This window comes from Zea mays, chromosome 4 (genome assembly GCF_902167145.1).
Source record: "Zea mays cultivar B73 chromosome 4, Zm-B73-REFERENCE-NAM-5.0, whole genome shotgun sequence".
In the NCBI taxonomy this organism is placed as follows: domain Eukaryota; kingdom Viridiplantae; phylum Streptophyta; class Magnoliopsida; order Poales; family Poaceae; genus Zea; species Zea mays.
This window is the reverse complement of record NC_050099.1, coordinates 30,409,218-30,423,452: the sequence shown is the minus strand read 5'-3', so window position 1 is coordinate 30,423,452 and position 14,235 is coordinate 30,409,218. Positions and strand designations below refer to the sequence as shown.

General features: G+C 44.4%; 2 protein-coding genes across 2 annotated transcripts; both read right to left on the bottom strand.

Annotated features, from left to right (window-relative positions):
- Positions 1-6,993: 6,993 nt before the first annotated feature.
- Positions 6,994-7,579, bottom strand: LOC103653016 (germin-like protein 8-11). Its single transcript, XM_008679993.3, has one exon. The coding sequence runs from the start codon at positions 7,517-7,519 to the stop codon at positions 7,082-7,084; it is 438 nt and encodes a 145-aa protein (XP_008678215.1). The 5' UTR covers positions 7,520-7,579; the 3' UTR covers positions 6,994-7,081.
- Positions 7,580-13,081: 5,502 nt separating this feature from the next.
- LOC103653015 (putative germin-like protein 12-4) lies at positions 13,082-14,149 on the bottom strand. The gene is made up of 2 exons (XM_008679992.3): positions 13,949-14,149; positions 13,082-13,773 (listed from the first exon to the last, which is right to left on the bottom strand). Exons 1-2 carry the CDS (start codon positions 14,061-14,063, stop codon positions 13,202-13,204), a joined length of 687 nt encoding a protein of 228 aa, XP_008678214.1. The 5' UTR covers positions 14,064-14,149; the 3' UTR covers positions 13,082-13,201.
- Between the last annotated feature and the right edge of the window lie 86 nt (positions 14,150-14,235).

Sequence of the window (14,235 nt, the reverse complement as noted above, 5' to 3'; positions counted from 1 at the left end):
GGCGACTCCGCTATAATTCACCGGACTGTCCGGTGTACACCGGACAGTGTCCGGTGCACCAAGGAAGAGCGGCCTCAGGAACTCGCCGGCTTTGGGAATCTCCAACGGCTAGTCCGCTATAATTCACCGGACATGTCCGGTGTGCACCGGACTGTCCGGTGCAACTCCGGAGCAACGACTATTCGGCGCCAACGGCTACCTGCGACGCAATTAATGCGCGCTCTGCGCGCGCAGGAGTCAGGCGCACCCATACTGGCGCACCGGACAAAGAACAGTGCATGTCCGGTGTGCACCGGACATCCAGGAGGGCCCACAAGTCAGAAGCCCCAACGGTCAGAATCCAACGGCAGTGATGACGTGGCGGGGGCACCGGACATGTCCGGTGTGCACCGGACTGTCCGGTGCGCCATCGAACAGACAGCCTCCCAACGGCCACTTTTGGTGGTTGGGGCTATAAATACCCCAACCACCCCACCATTCATTGCATCCAAGTTTTCCACTTCTCAACCACTTACAAGAGCTAGGCATTCAATTCTAGACACACCAAAGAGATCAAATCCTCTCCAATTCCACAAAAGGCTTTAGTGATTAGCGAGAGAGATTTGCCGTGTTCTTTTGAGCTCTTGCGCTTGGATTGCTTCTTTTCTTTCTCACTTGCTCTTGTGATCAACACTCAATTGTAATCAAGGCAAGAGGCACCAATTGTGTGGTGGCCCTTGCGGGGAAGTTTTATTCCCGGCTTTGATTTGAGAAGAGAAGCTCACTCGGTCCGAGGGACCGTTTGAGAGAGGGAAGGGTTGAAAGAGACCCGGCCTTTGTGGCCTCCTCAACGGGGAGTAGGTTTGCAAGAACCGAACCTCGGTAAAACAAATCCGCGTGTCACACTCTTCATTTGCTTGCGATTTGTTTTGCGCCCTCTCTCACGGACTCGTTTACATTTCTAACGCTAACCCGACTTGTAGTTGTGTTTATATTTGTAAATTTCAGTTTCGCCCTATTCACCCCCCCTCTAGGCGACTATCAGCAATAAACCTCACTTTTGTGGAAATTAGTTTTGAGCCCTGATAACTACTCAAAAGCACGTAAAAGCATTTTCATATGCACTGCTTTCTCGAAATCGTGAACCATAAATAAAATGGTGTCATCCACATATTGGAGAATCGACAAGACACCATCCACTAATTGTGGCACCAAGCCGGATAATTGACCCACTTGTTTCGCTCTATTGGTTAATATAGCCAACATGTCAACTACAATATTAAACAAGAGAGGAGATAAGGGATCACCTTGTCGCAGCCCCTTTTTCATTTGAAAAAACTGTCCCAACTGATCATTTGTTTTGATTGCCACATGACCACCCCTAATGAAAGCATTAATCCAAGAGCACCAATTATCTGAGAAACCTTTCATCCACAAAGTTTATTGAACAAAACTCCACCTCACTTTATCATAAGCCTTCTCAAAGTCTATCTTGAGAATTACCCCATTTTACTTCTTTCGATGCAGTTCATGAATAGTCTCATGTAAGACTACCACTCCCTCCATGATGTTCCTAGCCGGAAGAAAAGCAGTATGTGTAGCAAAAGCATAATTAGGTTGTCCAATGAAATATTTTTCTTGTTTACGCAACTATCACAATCCAACGACATCAACGTTGTGTGCTAGAAGCAAAGAGACTGTAACACCCAGGCTTTAAGGAACAAAGCCGGGTGCATCTGATACATGCGCCAAGAAGACAACATATATAATAACAGAGTGTATAGAGATAAATGTCACAATAACATCAGAGTATTTATTACATATCGGAAGTCTTATTACAAAATAAAAGATAAATATAAAACGAACTAAGGATCATCCTTGGAGCGAAAAGTCAACCGGGAAACGCCACCTAGATCAGATCAAACTCCTCGTTGTGTGGCTCCTCTTGAACCACCTGTTCTTCTCCTGTGGGGGGTGTGAGACAGCAAGGGTGAGCTCACACATGATCATAGCTCAATAAGTTGTGGGGAAACCAGTGGGCATGAACTCACCAAAGGTGGGAGTTCATGTGATGTGTAAGGCCGATCAACAATTGGGTTAAAGCTGAGCATTGCTTTTAATTAGTTGGTCAAAATTTTATTAGCAGTTACTAGATGTAAGTAAATACCAAACCTTAATAAAAGTAATAGAACAAAATTAATAAATAATCCCATGCAATGCAAATGACAAATTGAATTTAAGTTTCATAAATTAATCATGCGAGAGTCCTGAGCTGCTCATGACCGTGAGCTCGTCTAGTATACCAGTTTTACACTCTGCAGAGGTTGTACCCTATACCCACAAGTCATGTTACCCATTTGCCAAGGGATCGCGACTCCCATACACCTCTACCAAGGAAGCGAGGCAGGGCAACACTACGAGGCCTTTACAAAGTTCCACTAGCTTCCGAAAACCCGCTACAGTTTATGGGAAGAGCACTTGCAAGAATCCCCCGTCTGACCGCCATCGCAGCAAAATCAACCCGAGAACCTCCTTGCATGTAACTCCCCTACTGCCCTTGCCCTTTTCGGGTAAGGTAGTCTTCCACTAGCTTTCCTAATTAGTCAGCCAAGGGCGTCCCATTCCACCCTTGTGGTGGCACGTGTTTCTCAAGTTAAGCTCCATGTTCCAATTAACATTAATGATCTTGACATGAACATAATTAGAATAACAAAATAATTGGAACATGGATATAATGAAATATTAACCCAAAACCATGTGAAGCAATAGCATAACTACCCAAATGATTCAGGGGTAAACAAGGTAAAATGGATAAACAGACTAGGGTGACCTATTGGGTCCCATCAAAATTAAACCTATGCAGGAATAAGTGATATTAAAGAATATTATTGGGTAAAAAGTGGTCAAGGGCACAACTTGCCTTCAATGAGCTCCTGCTCAGCAACTTCTATCTGCTGGGCACCAGGATCCTTAGTCACAGGCTTTTCTACTCGCCACAATACAAACAAGCACAGTATATAGAGAAAATTAACATCACACCAAACATGTAAAAAATACATAATAATAATCTACACATTAAAATAAAATCCTAAGAATAGGAATAATAAATTTTGGAGTTATAGATTTTAAGTTATGAATTTCCAAATGTTTTATATGCTTAAAATAGGATTAAGTGAGAAATAAATTTTCTTACTGTTTTCATATCAAAACAGTGCCACCTAGATCAGATCAAACTCCTCGTTGTCTGGCTCCTCTTGAACCACCTGTTCTTCTCCTGTGGGGGGGTATGAGACAACAAGGGTGAGCTCACACATGATCATAGCTCAACAAGTTGTGGGGAAACCAGTGGGCATGAACTCACCAAAGGTGGGAGTTCATGTGATGTGTAAGGCTGATCAACAATTGGGTTAAAGCTGAGCATTGCTTTTAATTAGTTGGTCAAAATTTTATTAGCAGTTACCAGATGTAAGTAAATACCAAACCTTAATAAAAGTAATAGAACAAAATTAATAAATAATCCCATGCAATGCAAATGACAAATTGAATTTAAGTTTCATAAATTAATCATGCGAGAGTCCTGAGCTGCTCATGACCGTGAGCTCGGCTAGTATACCAGTTTTACACTCTGCAGAGGTTGTACCCTGTACCCACAAGTCATGTTACCCATCTGCCAAGGGATCGCGACTCCCATACACCTCTACCAAGGAAGCGAGGCAGGGCAACACTACGAGGCCTTTACAAAGTTCCACTAGCTTCCGAAAACCCGCTACAGTTTATGGGAAGAGCACTTGCAAGAATCCCCCGTCTGACCGCCATCGCAGCAAAATCAACCCGAGAACCTCCTTGCATGTAACTCCCCTACTGCCCTTGCCCTTTTCGGGTAAGGTAGTCTTCCACTAGCTTTCCTAATTAGTCAGCCAAGGACGTCCCATTCCACCCTTGTGGTGGCACGTGTTTCTCAAGTTAAGCTCCATATTCCAATTAACATTAATGATCTTGACATGAACATAAATAGAAGAACAAAATAATTGGAACATGGATATAATGAAATATTAACCCAAAACCATGTGAGGCAATAGCATAACTACCCAAATGATTCAGGGGTAAACAAGGTAAAATGAATAAACAGACTAGGGTGACCTATTGGGTCCCATCAAAATTAAACCTATGCATGAATAAGTGATATTGAAAAATATTATTGGGTAAAAAGTGGTCAAGGGCACAACTTGCCTTCAATGAGCTCCTGCTCAGCAACTTCTATCTGCTGGGCACCAGGATCCTTAGTCACAGGCTCTTCTACTCGCCACAATACAAACAAGCACATTATATAGAGAAAATTAACATCACACCAAACATGTAAAAAATACATAATAATAATCTACACATTAAAATAAAATCCTAGGAATAGGAATAATAAATTTTGGAGTTATAGATTTTAAGTTATGAATTTCAAAATGTTTTATATGCTTAAAATAGGATTAAGTGAGAAATAAATTTTCTTACTGTTTTCATGTCAAAACAGAGACTCTAAGTGATAGAGAATAATATTACAAAATTTTAGAAACTGAAATGGAGTAATTAGGACTAAAAATGAATTTTCTATAAATTTTACAAGTTCTAGCACTTATTTATATATTAAAAATCTATTTTCTATTTAATTTCCTGGATTTCTTACTCTCATGGGCTAGGCGCAGAAAACTAGAGGAACTCTGGGGTCTCAAGGTAAAAATCTCTAAGACACAGAGCGCCCCACAAATGGACGTCGGGTTGAATCTAAAATAGCATAGGGTCTCTTTTGCAGTTTTACAGGGTTGAAGGGGTATCCTTCGTTCAGAGCCGTCCGATCGACAACCGAGGGTTCTGATTATATCAAGCCCACACCCGAATCGGTATGCGATGCTATGCGTTGGATTGGGAATCAACGATGCTGATTTAATTAAATGAAACGATGTATTTCCCCCTCTGATCCTGGGCATATGTTGATAGATCAACGGCTAGGGTTTTACAATGCCCAGATCTGATCCCTACCCTCGGATCACTAATCGAATGTCTCAGGCGAACGCGTCCGAATCGATAACTGGTTTCCAATCTGAGCCGCACATCTAACAGGTAACGGTGGCTACAACGTCTCCTACCCCCAGACCACGGCCGGAGGGAAGACCAGGGCCCCCACGGCGGAGCGCCATCGCCGGAATCCCCCATTACCTGATCCCGCGCCTAAAGCTTCGATCTAAACCGGAATACACGTAGCGAAGACAAAGCTTGGCAAGTAGAGTAGTTACCCGACGGCGATTGATGGTGCAGAGGCAGTTGTCCACGCGACGCGGCGGAAGAAGAACACAGGCGAGCGATTCTAAGCGCACCGACGGTACCCCAGTCACCGCAACACCACACATGTATTCCTCACAAAAACATGAAGCCCCGGACCCGAATTCCGCAGACAGTGTGTTCGCGGTGCGAGGATTCCCGGTGGCGGCCCGAGGACGGCGACGAAGTGATTCTCTCTCTCCCTCATTGAGCTCAATGGTTGGGGCACGACGAGTTGGCAAAGGTGGGGAACCGCATCCGGAGCCAGTCCTTATAGCTCGGGTGCTCCAGTCCAACAACCCCCCAGAAAACGGCGGAGTGGCGCGATTGCCGCCGGTCAGCGCGACAATGGCGGAACGAAGAAGATCCATCGTGTTCTCTAACAGGTGGGGCAGGTGACCGTGGCGTCCACGGGTTCGTGCGTGGGTGGCTGCCCAGATGGCCCCATGTGTCGGCACGAGCCAACACTGCTGTATCGCGCGGTGTGTGGCTGGCCAGATGGCCCCACGTGTCGGCACGCCTCCACGAAGTGATGGGCCGCGCGAAGTAACAGTGAACGGGCCGAAATACGGCCTCGCGGCCGAGTTAGGTGTCTTTATTCTTTTCTTTTTATTTTCCTTTTCCTTTTTTGATTCATTTTCTTTTCATTCTTATTTTTGAATCTAAATTTGAATTTCAAATTTGTGGTGAACTTGTACTCAAATTTCTGAGTATATGATTTGAATAATTATTGTGGAATAAATTTATCTATTTATAAATTTATTTTTGTATTGTATAGTATTTTCTCTTTCCTTCTCTATTTCAAACCCTAATTCTCAATTTAGGATTCAAACTTCATCTCAAGTCATTGTTTTATTTCTACTAGCATTATTATTTTAATTATTTTAATGCACAAGCAAACAAAACTCCAAAGAATGGATAAGTTATTTGAGTGTCTTTTGTTAACCATTTATTCTGGTTAAGTGGGGTGTCCACATGAAATGATAAATAGAGATGACACACATATATGAAGGAATGAGATTTCTCTTTTTAGGTTTTTCTTACAAAGTGGGTAATACAGAGACCAATTAAGCATAACGTTGAATTTATATTACTGGTATGCCATGTATAAAAATATCAAATCACTATATAATTATATAAGAGTTTTTTATAGAAGTGTTGACGGTGGAAAATGAAAGCCCACTGCCACTAGAAATGAAATTTGAAATTCTGAATTTTCAACTCTTCGAAGACAAAACATATATTTAGGTCTCTAAATGGTCTTAAATAAAAAGTTGTTACCTATAAAGTTTTAGATATTGTTGGGCTTTACAAATTTGATATAAAGCTTGTCACTTAATGACTATATTTGAAAATCTATGAATTTTTTTGGTCCTCAACCATGCTAGCTAGCACCTTTTGAGTAGAAATCTTCTATTTTTCAGGAACGGTTGGCATAAGAATCCACCCATGAAATTTGATCTTTAAGGACAGTTCTTTATGATAATCATTCATGATAATAGTGAAATTTTAGGAGTGGTGTAATTATGTCAACGTTCTAGAGATGGCTTAATATATGAACCATCTCAATAAAATGGGAAACGTGAGAGTGCCATATACATTACATGCACTTTCGATTATAGAGATGGTGGTAGAACCACAGTTGGGACACAATTACAATTATAGTACATAAATACAATCCATTTATTTTATTATCGGCTGAAAGTCTAGAAAAAATAAATACATAGAGTAGTATGTAAAATGTAAATAAATCATTATATTCCCATACAATGAACTGTAACTTGATTTATTTTTTTCAATAGTGGTTGTTCTCCCAAAACTGAGCTTGAAGCCAATCAATTGTACCCTTTTGCACCTGAAAGGCCTTAGCTAGGACATCATCCGAGATAGGTGGCTTTGATCCAAAGACTGCATTGGCAATAGTAATAGCTCCAGGGTTCTGGCTACTTAGAGCAGCGAGCGCGACTGCTGGCTTGTCATGGGCCGGGTTGAACTGGAAGTGGATTAGTCCTTGGGGGAATACAAACACATCGCCCTTGTTGAGAACCTTGGCAAATAGCTTGTTGCTTCTGTCAGCTTGGTTGGAGGTGACAAATCCAACGTAGAGTGTCCCTTCAAGCACGGTGAGGATCTCCGTGGCACGTGGGTGTGTGTGTGGAGGATTCTGTCCTAAGGGCATGTAGTCAATGCGAGCCAACGAGATTCCCAACGTGTTGAGTCCAGGCAGCTGCATGACATTGATCAAAGTAACGTTGGATCCCACCTTGCTCTTGGTGGTGTCCCTGGGCTAGTCCAGTTTTGCAGCCTTAAAGAAGTCGTCAGCGTTCACAGCCATGGGGTCCTTGCAAACAAATCCATTCACCTTCACTGTATGAATAGACGAAGGCAAGCAGTTAGATGGAGAACAAGCCATTGGTCCATGCATACCTAGAAATGCTTATTGGAGAAATGCATGACAGCTTGTCTTCGTCATACATCACCATCCTACTTCTTTTCTCTCTCCCCTCATGCCTCCGTCTCCACGTCACCCCATTCTCGGTAGAGAGCATGAGAGCATGCGCCTCCTCCCCGTATTCGTCCGACACTAGCCCTGACACCGACCCGCGCAGTGGATATTGCACGTCCACGAGGACGTTTCACAGCATGCGTGCACTATCGTTTTCTCCGTCGTCAGACGTCCCATTCGTATTCTCGACCTTCGTCTTGTTCTTCCTCCCCAACCTGCTGCCCCCGCCCAAGGTCACACTGAAAGGGAAATAGGGTCAAACCTTTTTCCTAAATGATTTTGGTGGTCGAATTGCGCAATACAAATAATTGGACTAACTAGTTTGCTCTAGATTATAAGTTCTACAGGTGCCAAAGGTTCAACACAAACCAATATAAAGTCCAAGATAGGGTTCAAAAAGAAAGGAGCAAAAGAAACCGAAGGCTGCCCAGGTCTAGCGCACCGGACTGTCCGGTGTGCCACCGGACAGTGTCCAGTGCACCAGGGTGGATCAACTAAACTCGCCACCTTCGGATTTCTGGAAAAGCCACTCCGCTATAATTCACCTTTCTGTCCAGTGTAGCACCGGACTGTCCGGTGTGCCATGCGGAGCAACAGCTACTGCGCCAACGGTCGTCTGCAAAAGTGAACAGTGAACGTGAACAGTGCGCGGACAGCGCGCGCAGAGTCAGAGCAGCGCCAGAAGGCGCACCAGACTGTTTGGTGCCCCAATCTGTCATAGCTCCAACGGTCGAAACCGTTAGAACCCTAACGGTTGGGTGACGTGGCTGGCGCATCGGACAGTGTCCGATGGCGCACCGGACTGTCCGGTGCGCCCATCGACAGACAGCCTCCCCAATGGCCATTTTGGTAGTTGGGGCTATAAATACCCCCCAACCACCATACTTCAAGGCATCCAAGTTTTCAGCCATTGCATTCAATACAAGAGCTCTAGACTTCACTCCAAGACACAAACAAGAGATCAAATCCTCTCCCAAGTCCGGAATCACTCCAAACAATTAGTGACTAGTGAGAGAGAGATATTTGTGTTCATTTGAGTTCTTGTTGCTTGGATCTCTTTTCTTCTTCCTCCATTCTTGTTCTCAAGCAACTTTTAATCAAGCAAGAGACACCAAGTTGTGGTGGTCCTAGTAAGGGGTCTAAGTGACCCGTTGATTAAGGAGAAAAGCTCACTCGGTCTAGGTGACCGTTTGAGAGAGGGAAAGGGTTGAAATAGACCCGGTCTTTGTGACCACCTCAATGGAGAGTAGGTTTGCAAGAACCGAACCTCGGTAAAACAAATCACCGTGTCATCCGCCTTCATTTGCTTGTGATTTGTTTTCACCCTCTCTTTCGGACTCGACTTTATTTCTAACGCTAACCTCGGTTTTAACGGTCGTCCCACATCATATTTTTACAAATAACCACTCACATCTATTTTAAATTAACTCGCTGCGATATTTGAGATTTTTTGTTTATATAAGTTTTTTTAATACTTCCATGTTAGGATTGGTTACTAGTTCCAATTTGATGCAAATTTATTTTTTTGGGAACTTGTCGGGATGTGTTCCTATTTATTGATAGGCTTTTGGTTTACGCGGCCAATTGCAGCAAGTGCTTGTCAAAAAGCTTTTGTAACTAATCGTGTAGGGGATTTTGGTCTGTTATTAGGAATTTTAAGTTTTTTGGATAACATGTAGTTTGGAGTTTCGGGATTTATTCAAAATAGCTAATAACTGGATTCCTAATAATGGGATTAATTCCTTACTAACTACTTTGTGTGCTTTTTTATTATTCCTTGGTGCAGTTGCAAAATCTGCACAATTTCCTCTTCGCGTATGGTTACCTGCCCCTCCGTGCAAGCAACATCCACGTCCCAAACCACACCTCCGTATATAGAGGGCCAAACGGGCGGCCCGGCACGGGCCCATTAGGATCGATGCCTGCGAGCCGCAGCTCCAGCACACGCACGACACGCCGTCCTACTGACCATGCCGGCCCGGCCCGTTAGCCCGTCGGACCATTTGGTTAAATCAACGTAAAATGTTAAAAAACGCTGCAGGAGGCGGGTTCAAACCCACGCCCTAATGGAAGAAGGGCGGGAGGCACTGGGTGAAGCTATCTAACCAGTAGAACATTATGCTCATGTGTTTTTAATATTGAATATAAATTATACATATGTATATATTATTTTTTGTAAAATAAAAAAAATAATCGTGCCGGATCGGGCCAGCACTACGGGCTGAGGCTACGGCCCAAGCACGGCACGACGGTCGTGCGGGACTGGCCCAGACACTATTAAATTGGCCATGCCCCGGGCCGGGCCATCAGACACGACCCATTTGGCCATCTATACCTCCACACGGTAATGATGGTCTTCGCCTTAGTTGTCGCGACCTCATTCGCCATCCTACTTCTCTTCTCTCTCTCCCCTCATGCCTCTGTCTCCGCGCCACCCCATTCTTGGCAGAGGGCGTGAGAGCAGGCACCTCCTCCTCGTATTCGTCCGACACCAGCCCTGACACCGACCAACGCAGTGGATATTGCACGTCCACGAGGACGTTTCACCGCATGTGCGCACCATCGTTTTCGGCGTCGTCGGACATCATGTTCGTCTTCTCGACCTTCACCCTGTTCTTCCTCCCCAACCTGCTGCCCCCGCCCACGGTCGCAGCCACGAGCCGACCGACGCTCGTCGACACGAGTATGGGCGAGTCGGTCTTACTCCTAGCCTTTCTTCGTGCGTACCTCCGAGGAGGACACGGTGGCGCCTGCCACGCTTAGGTTATCTTGATGATGAGGAGTCCAGGTCTGAGATATTGGACAACCAAGGCTCGTGGCACGATAGCAGTCAACATATGCTACAGAGTTGGTGGTGTTGTTGTGTCGCCTTGGCGGGTCTAGGGCTGGGAAGCCACTCGCATTCTCTCGCCCTTCTCAGACTGACGCCTAGTGCGGGTGCCTCTCGGTTTGGAGCCGCTCCGATTAGCCTTTTTTCTCCTCTTGTGTGCTCTCTCCCTATATGTATCTAGAGGTATACTACCTATGTCGCCTCCAGATGCCTAGGTCTTTGTCGTGTCCTTATCCAGCAACGAACAGGTATGTCCGCCTCTTTCCTTCCCTTCCCTTCCTGCTCTACGAAACCTTAGAAGTGGGGGAGGCGAGGGATGGGGGTCTCTGATTTGCTGCCTGGTACACGTTCGAAGGCTCGACATCACCTGTCTACATTGCCTTTCCCTTACCACGATGTCGACTCGGTATGCTTCTACCACTTCTATGTACTTGTCACAAATCCTTCTGTCATTGCAAAAAATATTGTGTTGTTTCGCTTTTGTTTTGGGTGTTAGTTTTTTGTTGTGCTAATGACTAAACATAATTTGGGTGTGTTAATACTTTATTTATTGTCTACACGTGGTTTCTATTTTTCTGATGATGGCTCATGGATCCTACAAAATATGTGTTAGGATTTGGAGATCCATGCGGGAACTATCACAGGGTGCTCGTCCGTTGTGTTCTTGGCTCTTGCATGCATTAGGTCGTTTCTGGGACCACATTGGCGCAATGGACTCCATGGTGTTTTAGGTTGCTAAATTGGATGGAGCAACAATGATTTGTCACGCTAGCAATAAAAGGAAAGGTTATTTGTTGATTTCAAATGTTAGTAATTGTTATGAAGTACCATAATTTGTATGGAGCGCATCCAATTTTTATTGATGACTGACTTTAGCAACCAATCCATATTTTGATCTATCTTTTTTATAAGTTTTAGTTCATGTGACTTATTTTAGAAACTTGAGCTCACAAACTTCCTCTTATTTGGTCTATGTATGGTGGAATTATGTCATTCTATAATCTATATTCGTTCAATCGGTCATTGTGAAATTTCTTCTAATCGCTCCCTTCATTGGTCGTGTTGTACTAAGACATATTGGATGGAGTAAACAACAACATCAGTTAGTCAAATAAAAAAATATTATGCGGAGAGCGGAGACAATCAATAAAAATCTTGAGATCTTTTTGGTGGATAGTTTACGCGGTTATTGTTGTGAGCCGTCGCAACGCATGGACAACCGACTAGTAATCCTTATGTCCCACATCTGCCAGACACGTTGTCGGACATACGTCGATTTAAGGAAACAACGCCCGACCACGCTGTCTCACTTTCTCTCCCCACACGTGCCCGTTTGCTCTCTCTCATGTCGTATGCTGCATCCGCTTGACCTGTCGTCACCGCCCCACCATCGCCTATGACCCGCGCCCACTCTCGGCCCATCCCCGGCTCCATGCCTCGCCGAAGCTGTTCATCGTCGCCGCCCTCACCGCCATGTAGAAGTCGCGCCCACACTCGTTCGTCGATGCCACGTTCGCCGGAGCTGAAGCTGTCGACGCCCGTAGCGCCATCCGTCGGGGCGTTGCCACCCACCATACGCCTCCTGAAGCTCCATCGAAGCCACCACCGCCCGTAGCGCCATCCGCCAGGGCACGACCACCCACCACACGCCTCCCGAAGCTCCGCCAACCTCCCGCAACGTCGCCTCGTCCATCGCACGCCTCCTAGAGCGCCTCCCCACCTTCCACAGCATCGCCCTGCCTCCCGAAGTAAGACCATTTGCTTTATAATTACATGTGTTGATTGATTGTTTGTATGAAATATGTGTGTTGTATATATTTGACGACCGTAATGGTGATTATGTAGTTTATTTAGATTGTTTTAGTTCATTTAGGGTGCTTAATAAACTTAAATATGTAATTTCTAATGGTAATTATTAAACCTTTGGAAATAAGGTCATTTAATATTATTTTCACCCAAAACAATGTTATGTAGTATAAAACATTGTATTAGTGTTTTATTAGTTGAATTATATAATATCGATCGACGGATGTAGCATAAATGTGTGTAACATAGAGTTAACAAATGGAGCCGAATCTGCGCATCACCCGTTTTGGTCCAACACACCTCACGTGGGATGCATGTGACGTATGTTGGGGAAGGATTGTCCCTTTATTGGACAACCTCAGAGTGACCGATAGAGCTCATATTTGTAATAAGACATGTGCTTGTGCGTAATTTTAGAAGCATAACCCCTTTGTTCTCTATTGCAGCATTTTCAGGCATGTAAATGGAGAACATCAGGGTTACTCTGCCAAAAATTCGCTCGAGCTCATGCATTGTCATAAATATGAGCTTTGTTGGTCACTCCTGGTTGAATTTAGGACTTATCCTTTCCTATAGATGTAGGGGAATGATTTCTTCGTAATAACCGACTGTTCGTGTATTACTAAACTAAGTTAATGTTTCATATCTAGTAAGACAGAGTAACATTTATTTATTTATCAGCCGCAACCTAGAAAAAGGTTGACACATAGAGTAGTATGTAAAATACAAGTACATTTCTTTATTCTCATATGTTGAACTCAGACTTGATTTTTTCAGTAGTAGTTGTTCTCCCAGAACTGAGCTTGAAGCCAATCAATTGTCCCCTTTTGCACCTGAAAGGCCTTAGCTAGGACATCATCCGAGATAGGTGGCTTTGATCCAAAGACTGCATTGGCAATAGTAATAGCTCCAGGGTTCTGGCTACTTAGAGCAGCGAGCGCGACTGCTGGCTTGTCATGTACTGGGTTGAACTGGAAGTGGATTAGTCCTTGGGGGAATACAAACACATCGCCCTTGTTGAGAACCTTGGCAAATAGCTTGTTGCTTCTGTCAGCTTGGTTGGAGGTGACAAATCCGACGTAGAGTGTCCCCTCAAGCACGGTGAGAATCTCAATGGCACGTGGGTGTGTGTGTGGAGGATTCTGACCTAATGGTGCGTAGTCAATGCGAGCCAACGAGATCCCCAACGTGTTGAGTCCAGGCAACTGCATGACATTGATCAAAGTAACGTTGGATCCCACCTTGCTTTTGCTGGTGTCCCTTGGCTGGTCAAGTTTTGCAGCCTTGAAGAAGTCGTCAGCGTTCACAGCCATAGGGTCCTTGCAAACAAATCCATTCACCTTCACTGGATGCATGCATAGACGAAGACAAACAGTTAGATGGAGAACAGGTTAATAGGACATGCATATATACCCTCGAAATGCTTATTGTATGTAGATGTGTGTTTGAACAAATGATCCTTATTTAATCAGGTATATATTATAAGAACACTGCTTGAGTCAAAAGGAGAGCACTCATACCCGGAGAGTCTTTATCGGCAACACAGAAGTCTTGGAGCGGGCTAGGATTAGAGGCAATGGCCTGAGAAGTGATCAATGCTAGAAAAGCAACGAGAAGGAAGGTCGAGGCAGCCATTTTGGTTCTGCACTCCCCTTTTGTGTTGGAATATCTGAATTTAGCTACGGAGCTTCTTAGCTTATTGTTTTGCTTGTGTGTATGTTGTTGATGCTTTGGGCATGTAGATGGTGAGGTTATATAGCCTGCCACAGCGCATGTGGCGACGTGTATGTATCAGTGGCTGAATAAG

What these genes read in the sequence shown, in the direction of transcription:
- LOC103653016 (XM_008679993.3), bottom strand. Translation starts at nt 7,519, where the DNA reads ATGCAGCTGCCTGGACTCAACACGTTGGGAATCTCGTTGGCTCGCATT.
- LOC103653015 (XM_008679992.3), bottom strand. Translation starts at nt 14,063, where the DNA reads ATGGCTGCCTCGACCTTCCTTCTCGTTGCTTTTCTAGCATTGATCACT. An exon ending in TGCCGATAAAGACTCTCCGG is followed by an intron (nt 13,774 to 13,948) that starts GTATGAGTGCTC and finishes GCATGCATCCAG; the next exon opens with TGAAGGTGAATGGATTTGTT.